This window comes from Cucumis sativus, chromosome 3 (genome assembly GCF_000004075.3).
Source record: "Cucumis sativus cultivar 9930 chromosome 3, Cucumber_9930_V3, whole genome shotgun sequence".
NCBI classification, from domain to species: domain Eukaryota; kingdom Viridiplantae; phylum Streptophyta; class Magnoliopsida; order Cucurbitales; family Cucurbitaceae; genus Cucumis; species Cucumis sativus.
The window spans coordinates 10371614-10385326 of record NC_026657.2 but is presented as its reverse complement, the minus strand read 5'-3'; the positions used below and the strand labels follow the sequence as shown (position 1 = coordinate 10385326).

At 35.1% G+C, this 13713-nt stretch overlaps 3 protein-coding genes across 6 annotated transcripts; all 3 read right to left on the bottom strand.

The window, feature by feature from the left end:
• Nucleotides 1-1000: 1000 nt before the first annotated feature.
• Nucleotides 1001-4396, bottom strand: LOC101204674. The gene is made up of 2 exons (XM_004134413.3): nucleotides 1948-4396; nucleotides 1001-1592 (listed from the first exon to the last, which is right to left on the bottom strand). The coding sequence occupies exons 1-2, from the start codon at nucleotides 4000-4002 to the stop codon at nucleotides 1167-1169; spliced, it is 2481 nt and encodes an 826-aa protein (XP_004134461.1). The 5' UTR covers nucleotides 4003-4396; the 3' UTR covers nucleotides 1001-1166.
• Nucleotides 4397-6174: 1778 nt separating this feature from the next.
• LOC101212920 (guanylate kinase 3, chloroplastic) lies at nucleotides 6175-12787 on the bottom strand. Of its 3 annotated transcripts, none has more exons than XM_011652695.2 (2): nucleotides 11535-12787; nucleotides 6175-6593 (listed from the first exon to the last, which is right to left on the bottom strand). In XM_011652695.2, exon 1 carries the CDS (start codon nucleotides 12407-12409, stop codon nucleotides 11564-11566), a length of 846 nt encoding a protein of 281 aa, XP_011650997.1. In that variant the 5' UTR covers nucleotides 12410-12787; the 3' UTR covers nucleotides 6175-6593; nucleotides 11535-11563. The 3 variants fall into 3 exon arrangements, with proteins under 3 accessions (XP_011650997.1, XP_011650999.1, XP_011651000.1); XM_011652697.2 differs by having other exon boundaries at nucleotides 6175-6424; XM_011652698.2 differs by lacking the exon at nucleotides 6175-6593 and adding an exon at nucleotides 10761-11386 and having other exon boundaries at nucleotides 11535-12786.
• On the bottom strand, nucleotides 6178-9314 carry LOC105434415 (guanylate kinase 3, chloroplastic). Of its 2 annotated transcripts, none has more exons than XM_031883446.1 (2): nucleotides 8186-9314; nucleotides 6178-6593 (listed from the first exon to the last, which is right to left on the bottom strand). In XM_031883446.1, exon 1 carries the CDS (start codon nucleotides 9100-9102, stop codon nucleotides 8215-8217), a length of 888 nt encoding a protein of 295 aa, XP_031739306.1. In that variant the 5' UTR covers nucleotides 9103-9314; the 3' UTR covers nucleotides 6178-6593; nucleotides 8186-8214. The 2 variants fall into 2 exon arrangements, with proteins under 2 accessions (XP_031739306.1, XP_031739307.1); XM_031883447.1 differs by having other exon boundaries at nucleotides 6178-6424.
• Nucleotides 12788-13713: the final 926 nt, after the last annotated feature.

Genomic DNA, 13713 nt, shown 5'->3' with positions numbered 1-13713 from the left:
GAAAATTAGTGTTTTGTGGTCACTTTTGGTTAGATAATCCATCAACATCCACTGCTTTAGACATCACAAATTATTTAATTACTTCTTTTCCCTCTAACTAATTCAATTTGTACAATTAAAACAAAATTGAATTTTTTTCCATTCCTAAAACCCCACTTCACATTTGAAAATAAGATACTATTTTATGTTCAATTTAAGCTTTAATCATGTATAATAAACTATATAATCTTTAATTATGTATAATAAGTACAAAAATGATAGGTGATATAGTCCTAAAATGACTATAAATGGCAAATATAGAAGGTTGTTTGGGAATGCCAATATATTTTATATTCATTGTCCTATTATCTTGTAGAGGGGAGGATTTTATACTAATTTCTCTACCCAAATATCTTGATACATAGTATGTCTCTAGCTTTTAAATTTTTATTTTTACACTTTGAACGAGTTTTTGTTTATTAAGATAAGACAAAAATTTGAAAAACGTTATTCCATATTGTAAAAATTGATCGTGTAAATGATTCTAATGATTTTTTTTTCGATGTAAAGTAATGATAACAACATTAATCTTCCATGTAGTGGTAAAAAATCAAACTTGTGAATAGTTACATAGTTCAAAGTTTGTAGATGAAATCATATATAAAAGAAAACAAAAAAATCAAACTTTTGAAAAGTACATAAACATTGTCACGAGGGAATTTTAACCTTAAAAAGCCAAATGTGGAAAGAAAAGGTACATAGAAGTCTACTCAATACCAAACCCATTTTTTTGGGTTATTCTTCACATATTACAAATTTACTATTAAATTACTTAGAACATTTGGTAGTTTTTAATCCCCTCTCATAATTTAGGAATCAAAATAGGATTTAAACTATATTAGTATATTTAATAAAATATAGCTATATATTTTCTATCTATTGATATCAATTATTTGAATGATTAAAAAGTATGGTATATTTACAAAAATATTTGTAAAGATTATGAAGTACACAAAGAAAATAAACAAATTTTAAGGTCTTAGGACCAAAGTAATATTCTAACTTTTTTTTTTCTTTTTTGTTTCATTTGTGAAGTGAAACATTACATTTTAAGAAAGTGGAGAAGTGTTTTTGGAACAAAAAGAGAGAGAATTATGGAGAGCTTATTTATTTATGCGATAATGGAATCACCATCTTCCCAAGAGACCCAATGCGATTTCAGCGAGCGAATGCATCGTCATGCGGTGGCGGCTCAGCCCAACCGTGCCGGAGAATATATTGAAGCTTTCAAGCTCTGCCGTAGTTTCCAACACGGTCTCTAGCTCCTTCCCCATTCCTAATTCCTCGAAGTAATGTACGTTCTCTGTTTTTTCCCTCATCATCCAAATCGCCATTTCTATTACAAACCGACGAATCTGCGGCGTTTTAGTTGGTGGGTTTTTGTGTTTTTTTAGAATCTGGACCAATGTCGCGGCCAACTCGGCCTGCGTCGTGCCGGCCCTCTCGAATGTGATGGCGGCTTCGTGGGATGTTGTGAATTTTAAAATTTGGGCTGCCAGTCCGATCATTACTTCTTGTAGTTTTTGGTCTTCTGATTTGATTGCTCGAATTACCTGAAATGGAAATGGAGGATTGAGGTAAGAGCGGGAAAGAGAAACGGTAAGTTATTTTTATTTTCTTAAGAAATTCCCTTTCTTTATAAACCAATTCTAAAGAAGTAGAAGTAGAAGTAGATTTTAAAGAAAAGGAAAATGTACAAGTCAACTTTGTTTGCATATATTTATAGCAAGCTATGAAAAGTATTAGAATATTTTTGTTCTTCCTTGCACTAATTTCAAAAACTCAAATGTCAAAGTTCGGTTGATTTAAAGCTTCTACTTTCTAGTGTGTTTGAAATCCCATACCCCATATTTGAAACAAAAGATTGTGTTGGATAAGTATTAATAGAAATTGATTTTGATTACTTACCGTTGAAGCTGCAGCTGCAACTCCTCTGAGTTTGTCAAAACCTTCTGGGCCACTGTAAACGCACAAATTTCTCAATATTCTTGCAGCATTCACACGAAGCAATGGAATCTCTAAAGTTGTTACCAGCTTTTCCTGCACCTCCAGCTTCAGAATACGATTACAGTTGCTTTTGCTATCCAATGCAAGCATTGCCAGTGCTTCTCCAGCAGCTATCCTTGTACGATTATGGATCTCCCCCATCTCTTGGTTGAAGAAAATTCTGAACAGTTCCTTTAAAACACTACCAGTACCACCAATGCTCTCTGTTGCATCCTCGTCCAGTGCCAAACTGGTTAAGATTTCAATGCCCAGTTTCTGAAGCGATGGATGTTTATCACCATATCGCAGTACATCCCTGATGTTGCTGATTGTAAAAACTATCTCAGCAATCTCATTACGGAGAAATTTTCCTGTTGTCCCTGTCGTGCTTGCCAGCATCTTCACCACTTGCAATGATCTTTTGACTGTTTGAATCTGTGATTGTGCAACGTGCTCGTCTTTCAGTAATCTTTCTTCTGCGTGAGTGAAATCTATGATTTTTGGCAGGAGACCTCTTGTGTTCCCAATCTTACCACAGTTATCATGATCTCGTGCAAGCTTCTTCAGAATGACGAGTCCCAAGTGATTGAATGTCCAGAATGAATAGTTGGCACGGTCATGGATGATCTTCTTCTCACTTATTTCATCTGCAGAAACATTGGAGCTTCGACCATTGTGGAGTAAAGATGATATTGACTCCATGGCGCCAGGTATCCCAGCAACTCTTAATGAGTTCTGCTTTTTTCCTGCTAGTTTTGACAAAATTTCTGCAGCTGAAAGTCTGATCTCTTCTTCTTGTGGGTCTTTCCAGTTCAACATCTCAACTAATCTTTCTATAACAGCAAGATTCACCCCTATCTTTTCAAGTGTGTCATTGGAAAATCTCTGATTCATTGAAAACTGTCGAAGAATTCTCACTCCGATGAGCTGCTCATCAGGAAAACTTGAATCTAAGAGCTCCATTGCGAAAGAGATCATATCCATTTTCAGACCATCGAAAATGCTTCCATTGACACATCTTGAATATGCATCGTAAAAGAATCTTTTGGTTGAGATCATACCCAAAGGCCCCAATTCACATTCTATGTTCACCTTTTCCAATAACTTCCGGAAGATAACCTTCCATTCCCAGTAAGCTTTTTCTATTAAAAACAACAAAGCTTCTGCCAATGCCAAGCCATAGAAAATGCTGAGAGCAGCGCGCCTGTTTCTCTTGTCCATGTCTCCCTTCGCTATGTTGCCGTAGTTGTGCTTGATTAATTTCATTAGCGAGAGCACCACACAAGCTGTTGCAGATATAAGTTGAAGCCAATAAAGAAGTTTACTGATGTTCTTTGACAAGAAAACCCATTGAGCGTATGGCAAAAGAGGAACATCTGGTGTGCTCCATTGCCGAGTTGGCATCCTCGACTGCTCTGACATTCCTCGGTCGTTAGCATTTGAATTCCCTCTTATCTCTCGACCTCGGCTTTGCTTTCCTAATGCAAGAACCGACTTGAAAGTTGCTTCGATCTTCCTAACCAGGAACTGGGACCTGGTCCTCAGTGCCCGAAAGCTGTTTAAACCAGCATCAGCAATCGACCATGTTGCTTGGTGCTGCCATTCTAGCTCGTGGCTCCGGCTGAATATTCGAGTCCCTTCAATCAACAGAATAATAGTGATGAACCAAAAGTCGGTTTTATCTAATGTTATAGCAAAACCACCAAGAAGAACCACAGTTGCCCAGATGAACCCAAGAGTTCCCAGCCCTGTCGCTGCTTTCTCAAGTACCGCTAACCGAAGAGCAAAGAGTGTGAGCTTTTTCTCTGGTGCACGGACCACAGGTTTCATTGGTGATACAAAATCCACACTACTACTTTCTCTCATTGTGATACTGGCCCCCCTCGGCTCAAACATGGTGGTGTTCCCACTGCAAGTTTCTGATATCTGCAAACGAATGTCGTTCCGATCACATGCCGGAGATCTCCCATCATCCATGTTTTTCAAACCAATCAATCAGAAAGCCGAAAAGATTTTTAGTGAGATGGAAACTTGAAGTGCTGTTTCTGTTTGAGTCATGGATGAAATATGGTGGTTTTATAAGCAATGAAAAGCTTTGGGGACACGGCTTGTTTTTGGAAATGGAAGGAGTAGCGTGAAGTGACTTCTCTTTCTGTAAATTTACTCAGAAGTTCTTCGAGTTCTGTTTTGTTGAGAAAAACAAACACCCTTTAACTTAGAGCAAGTAGAGACGAGTTCCTTTATCTAGAAGGCCAACATATTATTTAACTTTTCTTTCTTTCTTTCTTTCTTTTCTTTTCTTTGTATAGATTCCGAACGCGCTTCCTAATGAAGGATTTTGGTGAAAGCAATTTCCTCATTTCAAGTCAAATGGGTCCTTTGGACGTATTCACTTTTGTAGTTCATCCACAAAGTAAGTGCTTTTTTGCCAACAATACTTTCTTTTTTGAAACTATTGACAAACAAAAATATACCCTTTTTTGTGGACTTCTAAAAATGGTTTTCTTTTGTCGTTTGAAAATTGAAGGTTTGAGGAATTCTCAAAATCATTTTGGTCACATTTAAAATACATCCGAATATATATATTTTTAAAAAAAATCAATTTTGATGCTATGAAACTTTTGTTTAAAATGTATAATCTAACGTCAACTTTTCATTTTAGATGATTAAAGGTAGTCATGAGCTTGACAATAGAGATTTATCCATTTTAAAATCTTTCTCAAGCATATTTTAAATACTTCCATATTATCATTTTAATTGCCACATTTTACATCAACCAAAGTAAATAGTGTAAAAAATCAACTGTATTGTTGATGAAAATTTTTGTGTCAATTTTTAGTTCATAAATGAATGAATGAATCAGTTAGACATTAAATCATGAAGAAGAATTGGTGGGGGGAAATATTGTTATTTTGTGTGAAGTAAAAGGGAGAAATAAGAGCCAAGGAAAAAGGGAGTTTTGAAAATCAGCCATTTCCCAAAGCCTTGGAGTACAAGAATCAAATTGCAAGCTGTGGTTACCATCTTTCTATTACCAAAAGCCTTTGGTTATTTGGACAAAATTAAGGACACGTATCAGATTTTCCCAATGATAAACACAATATTTTGATTATAATCTTGTCTCTTCAATCATACTTTATAAGACCCTTTTTCTCAACACATTACTTGACAACTCCCTCTACCCAAAGATTTGGCTTAAAAGCTTTTGCAACATCCTGAATATGGATTTGTTATAAGAATTTTATATGCTTTTTGTCCTTCTCCATATCTAAACTTTCTCTTTTAGGTATTATTTGTTGTTTCTAATTTAGATTTGTATAATCCTTTTTTTGTTTTTCAGAGAAAAGTTTATTATCCTTCTAAAGTAATTTATTTGCCTAAATTGAAAGTTTGATACTAATCAATCATCTAGTTCATAATAGTTTTTGTAATTGCATATTGTCCGATATTGTTATGATATGTTAGGAAATTTATTATGATAATCATCCACGTCTAAAGCGTATCTTAATGCCTAAAAGTTGGATAGGATGACCCTTACGTAAGGATTATATTGCTCCCAATTTTTATGAAATACAAGATGCTCATTAAATAATACGAAACTTATCATCAACATCGTCACTAAAATGATGCTAAAATTAAATTTACTCATCAAACTTAAACTTTTGAGTCGATTAATGATTGAACATGGTGTGAAAGGAGGAGTTGTCGTGTTCAAACCTATGTAATATTACTGTCTCAAATTTAATATCGATTTCCATTTGTTGGATAATCTACAGAATTTTATGTCTACAAGTGGGATATTGTGTCACAGAAGTTTTTGAGTTAATCATCGATTTAACACAAGAAATTATAATCATTCTATCCCCAAGTTTATAGAGGGAAAAAAAGGAATAAGATGGTTGGAAGTCAAATTCCACAATGAGAGGAGCATTAACCCTATATACAGTTATTCATTCCTAAAGCAAATTATGAATTTGAAAGGGAAAAAATATATATAAGATTTCCTCATCTGAATGAAGAACCTTTTTAATCAATAACTCCAAAAAACAACAGCTTTCTCTAATATTTTTCTCCTTCCATATGACCAAAATTGTATAAAACAAGCACTTCAATCTAACCTTGGATACCAGACTAAAAGAGAAGAAAACAATCTTCAAAGATTCAACCTTTAGCCTTTATTTTAAGATCGTTGGTATCTCAGCCCAATTTCTGTACAGTTCGACCAATACACTCAAACATGCAGTTTTTTTTCACCCAAAATAAAAAAGGTACAGTATAAGATCCACAGACAGTAAAACTTTATTGTCATTTCAGTTAGAGTAACAACCATGGTAGACTGGTGAGTACACACCTTTTTGGAGCAGTGGGTCCTCTCATGCTGCCTGAGATTATTGTTCGACTGCCAAAACAAATATGAGCTTCATAAAGGTCTGAGTCCAACCTATGTTTGGGTATTAGAATGAAAAGTAAAACTGTAAATGCCAGTAACGAGCAAGACCAGACGTATGGAGTTGTAACTAAATGAAATCAGCCTTCACCCTCTTCCAGTGATGATAATCTAATAACTCCTGCAGGAGGTTATGACAACTGTAAGTCATGGCTATGGCATATGCAAAATGGTACCCATATGAGTTTGGCCCAGTAACGGGTTTGGATGCCAGTGCCCCTCCATTTCATGAAAGACGGGCATCTGAAAGGTACCAAATCTTATTTATGAGAATGAATAGTATAATCTCACTCTCTCAATACAATCTCTCCATGAAACTAAGAGTACGATCGCAGGTGATCACCATCTCCTCAACCTCTCACTCTCGAGAAGGTTACTGTACCAACTAATTAACTCTCCACATTTCTCCTAACAACATTTTATACCCTTGCAAATATTTCCAGCTCTACCCCTCTTATCACATTTCAGTTTTTACCCTTCCTATGATACTAATTCACAATTGGAGGCCTAACAGTATCCATACCCCATTGTAGGGGACCTGTCTCTCCTGTGCACTGTTTCTTGTAATATAAAGTATGACACGCTGCTTGGTGTTAAAAGACAGTAAAAACAACAGATGAGATTATAATATATTAACTTGAGTTTCTGGCCTGATGATGAACTTAACATAGCATTAGAGCCAAAAAGTAGAAGTGCTGGCTGAAACTGGAAAAACTGAATGAATCTAGCTAGTCAGTTGAATTGAGTAACACAAGTTGTTGGTTCAGTTTCATGAAACTCGAAATACAAAAAGTAGTTTAGGGGCAGGTATAGTCTATTCAGTTAGCATTGGTTATCTAGAATGTTGGTTTCAATGTTGATTTTCACATTATTTTATATCAATAGGTTAGTATAAGCCAGTTTTGGGCAATAACCAAGATTAACCAACCCACTTATACTCCGTTACAGATTCTATGTTCTAACATGAGTTTCCTTCCATTCGCATACCAAAAGACCCTATGTTCATCAAGTAGCAGGATTAGTGGTTAATATCAACTAATTGGGTAATTTAATCCTTTTTAGTTTCCAATTTGGATTTTAGTTCTTAATCTGCTTTTGATTCTGTCTCTCCCATGTATTCATTAACCTTTGATTCAAAATAAAATTTGACTTTTGATCCTTGGGAAGAGCCCTCCTTTTATCTGCAACACTAGTTAAATCTATTAGATGAGTCTGAAATCTAATCTTAAAAGGGGAGGGAGAGTAGAGTGTCCTTTAATGAGAAGGAACCCTGAAAATTCAGCCATCAAATAACTTAAACGTTTCCATCAGAAGCATGATATGAAATCACGAATAACCACCAGACTTTATGAAGAATATCATCAAACCGGGTATTAAATAAAAAGCCGACCACTAGACTTTAAGAAACAAAAAGTTAGCTTGAATATCAAATACAACAAGACTGAATACTATTCAGCTGAGTGTTGAAAAGGAACCTGTTAGAAGTGAGTAACATCTTGGATAAATAATGGAAACTTCTCCACTGATAACAGGCATTTGAAATAGAATTCAAAACAAAAACTATGCAAGCTTCGGTAAAAACAAGGCGAAACTATACTGCTATCAAACAAACAAAAGCAATAAAAAAATACTTCTAAAAAGGAAGCTGGAGTTTTAAACAGACTAGTTATGATTCTGTTGTTCCTTCTCATCTCATAACAAAAGTTTTGTTACCTTGCAAAATGATGTCTCAAAAGTTGAATCTAAACAACAGCATTTCTCTGCAAGACCTTTGCCTTCTCAGCATCAATAATGGATTCCACAAGCTTAACCGCACTCTCCAACTTCCCATCTGCATTCACAACCACATAATCAAAATTCTTAACATGCTTCACTTCCTCTCTGGCCGTTGCAACTCTCACCAACAATGATTCTTTAGTCTCCGTCTTCCTATCAATCAACCTCTCCACCAATTTAACCTCACTCTCCGCCATCAAAAACACAAAAACAGCAGAATTCCCAAGAACTTTCCTCAATGTTTCAGCCCCTTGAGTGTCAACTCTCAACACGATATCATACCCTTTTGCCATAAACTCACGAATTTGCCTTTTGGGAATCCCCTTGTAATCTCCATACACTAAAGCATATTCCAGCAGCTCGTTCCTCGCGATCATATCAAGAAAATCTTCCTTAGAGACGAAATAATAGTCTTTACCATCGACTTCACCAGGTCGCATTGGACGGCTCGTCGCTGTGACAACGAAATGGAGCCCTTCTCGGACTTCTCTCAATCGTTTAATCACAGCATCCTTTCCCACCCCACTTGGGCCACTGATCACAATAACTAAAGGACTTGGATTTGGCACCAAAGGGTCGGAGCTAAACGAAGAAGCGAGCGAAAACTCGAGGGAACGAAGCAATTCCGATCGGTCGGCTTTGTCGGGCGGCGGAATGGTGGGGAAAGGGGGTCTTCGAGCATCACCCATTTGAGAAATGGAAGAGAAAAATGGTGGTGTTAAAGGGAATGATTGAATAGGTTTGGATTTGAGGGAAATGGGGTTGAGAAAATTAGGAAAAGGAATGGGATTGTGGAATTTTGTGTGGAGCATTGAAGAGCGGGAAAGAGTAGTGGCGAAGAATATGCGAGACATGGGGGAGAAGAATGGGAAGCGCAGTCCACAGTATCACAGCACAATCTCAATTCAATCTTCAACAGCGTCAGGGAATGGGAAACCCATTTGGGGTTTTTAGAATAAAAAATTTGAAGCACAACTTGAAATTTCTTGAAACATTTTTGGTTTTCTCATGTGGCTGAGAGGATTGGGAATGTTTACACTGTTTTTCCTTTTTGTTTGACCAAAGGGCTTCTTCTTTAGATTAGAATATCAACCTTTATCTTTTACAAACCAAAAAAGAATAAAAATATTACTTCAAATAAGATTTGAGTCGATCTCTAAATAAGTGTTTTTCTTTATTTGAGAGTCGACATAGTTTTTGTCAGAATAAATTGAGCTAAATTTTTGTTGGAAACTAAGTTTGCTCTTATACATACGTAGCAAAGAAATGTTAAGATAATAAAAACTCTTTCTTAGTTTTCTTTTCTTTCCTTCCTGGTGATAGAAAAGCTTTTATTCTCTCACCCCTAAACTAGTGAAATGAGATCCAATTGTGAGCCTTACAATTATTGTGTTGCTTTAACCACAAATCTTAGGACTCTTGCATCCTTAAAACACATATTATCTTTCTTTCATTTTGTGGTTTGTGCAACCTTTGAAAAAAAAAATCCTTCGAAAGAATGAAGGGCAAAGAAGAAGTTAAACTTGTGTGTGTCTTGTGTGTGCGTGCGCGGCATTCTTCTTGGCTTTTTAATAGTAATTGAAGATCCAAATTGGGCAAGTTCTATTCTTGTTGATCCATTGTAGCAAAATGTATCATTTTCATATCAAAATCAAGCCACTTTCATGCTGCCAACTATTAAACTATATGACTATTTATTGCAAATACTTTTTTGCAAAGCGCCAAAGATTCTCTAAGCATTTTTCAACTGCTTTATCTCCTTCATCAATTATTTATTTTGTGATTACTTTCTTGCCTATGGCTAAAACATGAAATCAAAAGAGAGAGAGAGAGATTAAAATGAAAGAGAGTGAACTAATTGAGTTGGTAGAGTTTCTTTGAACTATCTTCGTTGATTAGTTTGATTTTCTAATTATAAAGTTGGTTGATTAGTTAGTGTTTTGAATTGATTTTGTCAATTTTCTTTTACCTCGATTTCATGAAGTTTTCGTATTCGTGCACTAATTGAAAAGTTGAAAGTACTATTTATAAAAGTATGGTTTCTATAAAACTTAAATTCATTAAGCAAGCTAAAAGTACGAATACTCTTTTGTTTCTTTCATGTATACTTAAAATAAAATAAAATGATCGTTGTGGTAATAAAATTATTTGTTATTTCTACTTAAGACAAATGTACAATTACTTAACTTTGTTAAAGACTCAGTCACTGTGTTATATACATTATCTTCTCTCCACACACACTTATTTCAATCGTTATCCTTAATTACTATAGGACAATCATTAACACATCCAAAATTTCAAAATTTTCTTTTAGTTACTTCAATCACATCAACCAATGGCTTTTTTCCATAGCTAATTATTAAACATAATTTAATAATTACTTAACTTTTTTCCATAGCTGATTTAATCCTCCCTTATTTGGATTTTAAATATGAGCTCAACTAGAATTAGTATTATATTAGTTTATATATATATATAAATAAATAAATAAAAGAGCATAAAGTTCTCGATGTATAGTGAATCTATGGGAGCTGATGAGAAAATTCAATCATCTAATAACTTAAACGTTACACTTCATGAAGACTATCACCAAAGACAGAGGGTAAAAAAAAGCAGTCCATTATGACTGATGAGATCTCTAGTAAATAAAAAGTTGGCTTTAAGATCAAATACAACAAGACTGTATACTATTCAGCTAAGTGTTTGAGATGTAACCATTTAAAAGTGAGTAACATCTTGCATACATATATAATGAAAACTTCTCTACTGATACATACCAGGCATTTGAAGAGATTTTTATACAGTTCACTTCATTGGGAGCGCCTTCATGTGTGATAATCTACCGCTCACAGAAGTATCAATTATAACCTTTTGATTATGTGAGATGAATATCATTCTTGATTGAGCATAGTTTGTCAGGATCTTCCATGTGACATACTCATGTAAGTTATGGCGTTAGAGCAACAGTTTTCCTAGTATGAACTCACTTTTATTGCAACAGTTTTCCCATGAATGTACATGTAGAAAACTCAATCACGATCGCATCAAGGCTACTAGCTACTATACATATGTCATCCCTGACACGATGAATTCTTTCATGAGGGGTCTATCATCCATCTAAAGACGCTTCCAAATAGTCTGTACAGAGACTGAGCCATTTCAAATAGAATCCAGAACAAAATCTATGCAAGCTTCGGTCAAAACATGGCAAAAGGAAGCTGGAGTTTTAAACAGACTAGTTATGATTCTGTTGTTCCTTCTCATCTCATAACAAGAGTTTTGTTACCTTGCAAAATGATGTCTCAAAAGTTGAATCTAAACAACAGCATTTCTCCGCAAGACCTTTGCCTTCTCAGCATCAATAATGGATTCCACAAGCTTAACCGCACTCTCCAACTTCCCATCTGCATTCACAACCACATAATCAAAATTCTTAACATGCTTCACTTCCTCTCTGGCCGTTGCAACTCTCACCAACAACGATTCTTTAGTCTCCGTTCTCTTATCAATCAACCTCTCCACTAATTCAACCTCACTTTCCGCCATTAAAAACACAGAAACAGCGGATTCCCGAAGAATCCTCTTCAATGTTTCAGCCCCCTGAATGTCAACTCTCAACACAATATCATACCCTTTTGCCATAAACTCATGAATTTGCGCTTTGGGAATCCCTTTGTAATCTCCATACACAAACGCATATTCCAGAAGCTCTTTCCTCTCAACCATAGCAAGAAACTCTTCCTTAGAGACGAAATAATAGTCTTTTCCATCGACCTCACCAGGTCGCATTGGACGGCTCGTCACTGTAACAGCGAAATGGAGCCTTTCTCGAACTTCTCTCAATCGTTTAATCACAGTACCTTTTCCCACCCCACTTGGGCCAGTGATCACAAAAGCCAAAGGTCTTGGATTCAGCACCAAAGTGCCGGATCTAAACAAAGAGTTAAGCGGAACCTTAACGGAACGCAACTCCGATCGATCGACTTCATCGGGCGGCGGAATTGTGGAGGAAAAGGGTCTTCGAGCATCATCCAATTGAGAAATGGAGGAGAAAAACGGTGGGGTTAATTGACTGGGTTTGAATTTGGGGGAAATGGGGTCGAGTAAATTAGGAAAAGGAATAGGATTGTGGCATTTAATGCCGAGGAATCGGCGAAACATGGAGGAGAAGAATGGGAAGCGGAGTTCACAGTATCACAACCAAATTTCAATCTTCAACAGCGTTAGGGAATGGGAATTTGGTGTCTAGAAAATAAAAAATTTGAAGCTCAAGATGAAATTTCTTGAGAAAATTTCGGGTTTCTCATGTGGCTGAGAGAAATGGGGATACCATCACACTGTGTTTTTCATTTTGTTCGACGATAGCAGCCGTGGATTGAAGATTATGTTGCCGTCAACTGAAGAAGAACGTAGGCGGCGACGCGTGAACTTGAGGGTTTATGGTTTAGTTTTAAGAGATTAGCAAAAATGACCCTTCCCTTCCCACTCTATTCTTTTCTGAAAAATAGATCAAATTTTGAAAAACTTTGCTTTTCTGACCCTTTGATGAAGAACGTGATGTAAGAAAACAAATTGATATATATATATATATATTGAAGATCCAAATTGGGTAGGTTTGTTTGAAGGAACATAAGAATATAAAATTTGTTAATGCCATTTGAGCAAAAGAAATCAATTTTCACATCAAAATAAAGCCATTGTCATGCTGCCAACTCTTAGACTATAAGATGATTGCAAATACTTTTATAGCAAAAGGGTCAAAGATTCTCTAACATTATTCAACCACTTCATCTCCTTTATCATTTATTTAATTCATTTCATTACTTTCCTCACTTTCCTCACTTTGGGTAAAACCTCATATCAAAACACAAATACAAATACAATTTTAAAAAATAAAAAGGAGATTAAAGGTGTTTTACGATTTTCGATGTGGACCCCAAAACACAAGTAAATAGCACCAAACGTAATCCCAGTGAAGTTCACTTTTTAAAATTACAATTGATTTATTTTGATTGAATTGTGGTAAGCATTTACTGAGTAAACTAAAAATTTGAATACTCTTTTGTTTCTTCTCGGTTGATATATATATATATATATATATATATATATATATGAGATTAAAAAAAAGAATTATGCTTTATAAGAAAACTAATGTAAATTGAATACAATATATAAGAGCCTTATTTAAATAGTTTACTTGACATATAAAGAGAAAAGTACCCACGTAATAAAGTTATTTGTTATTTCTACTCAAAGACAAATAAAATTTAACTTTATATCAAAAACGAGATCTTGAGAAAATCAAGTCACGTACAAAATAAGTCATCGTGTTATTCTATGTTATCTTTTAATTTATCTATATATTTCAACATTTGTCTTTACTTACTACTAATAATAATTAATACATTCAAGATTCAAAATTCTCTTTTATTGTACAAACTTTAATGTAAGTTATTTATTCATAA

What these genes read in the sequence shown, in the direction of transcription:
- LOC101204674 (XM_004134413.3), bottom strand. Translation starts at nt 4,002, where the DNA reads ATGGATGATGGGAGATCTCCGGCATGTGATCGGAACGACATTCGTTTG. An exon ending in TTGCAGCTGCAGCTTCAACG is followed by an intron (nt 1,593 to 1,947) that starts GTAAGTAATCAA and finishes TTTCCATTTCAG; the next exon opens with GTAATTCGAGCAATCAAATC.
- LOC101212920 (XM_011652695.2), bottom strand. Translation starts at nt 12,409, where the DNA reads ATGTTTCGCCGATTCCTCGGCATTAAATGCCACAATCCTATTCCTTTT.
- LOC105434415 (XM_031883446.1), bottom strand. Translation starts at nt 9,102, where the DNA reads ATGTCTCGCATATTCTTCGCCACTACTCTTTCCCGCTCTTCAATGCTC.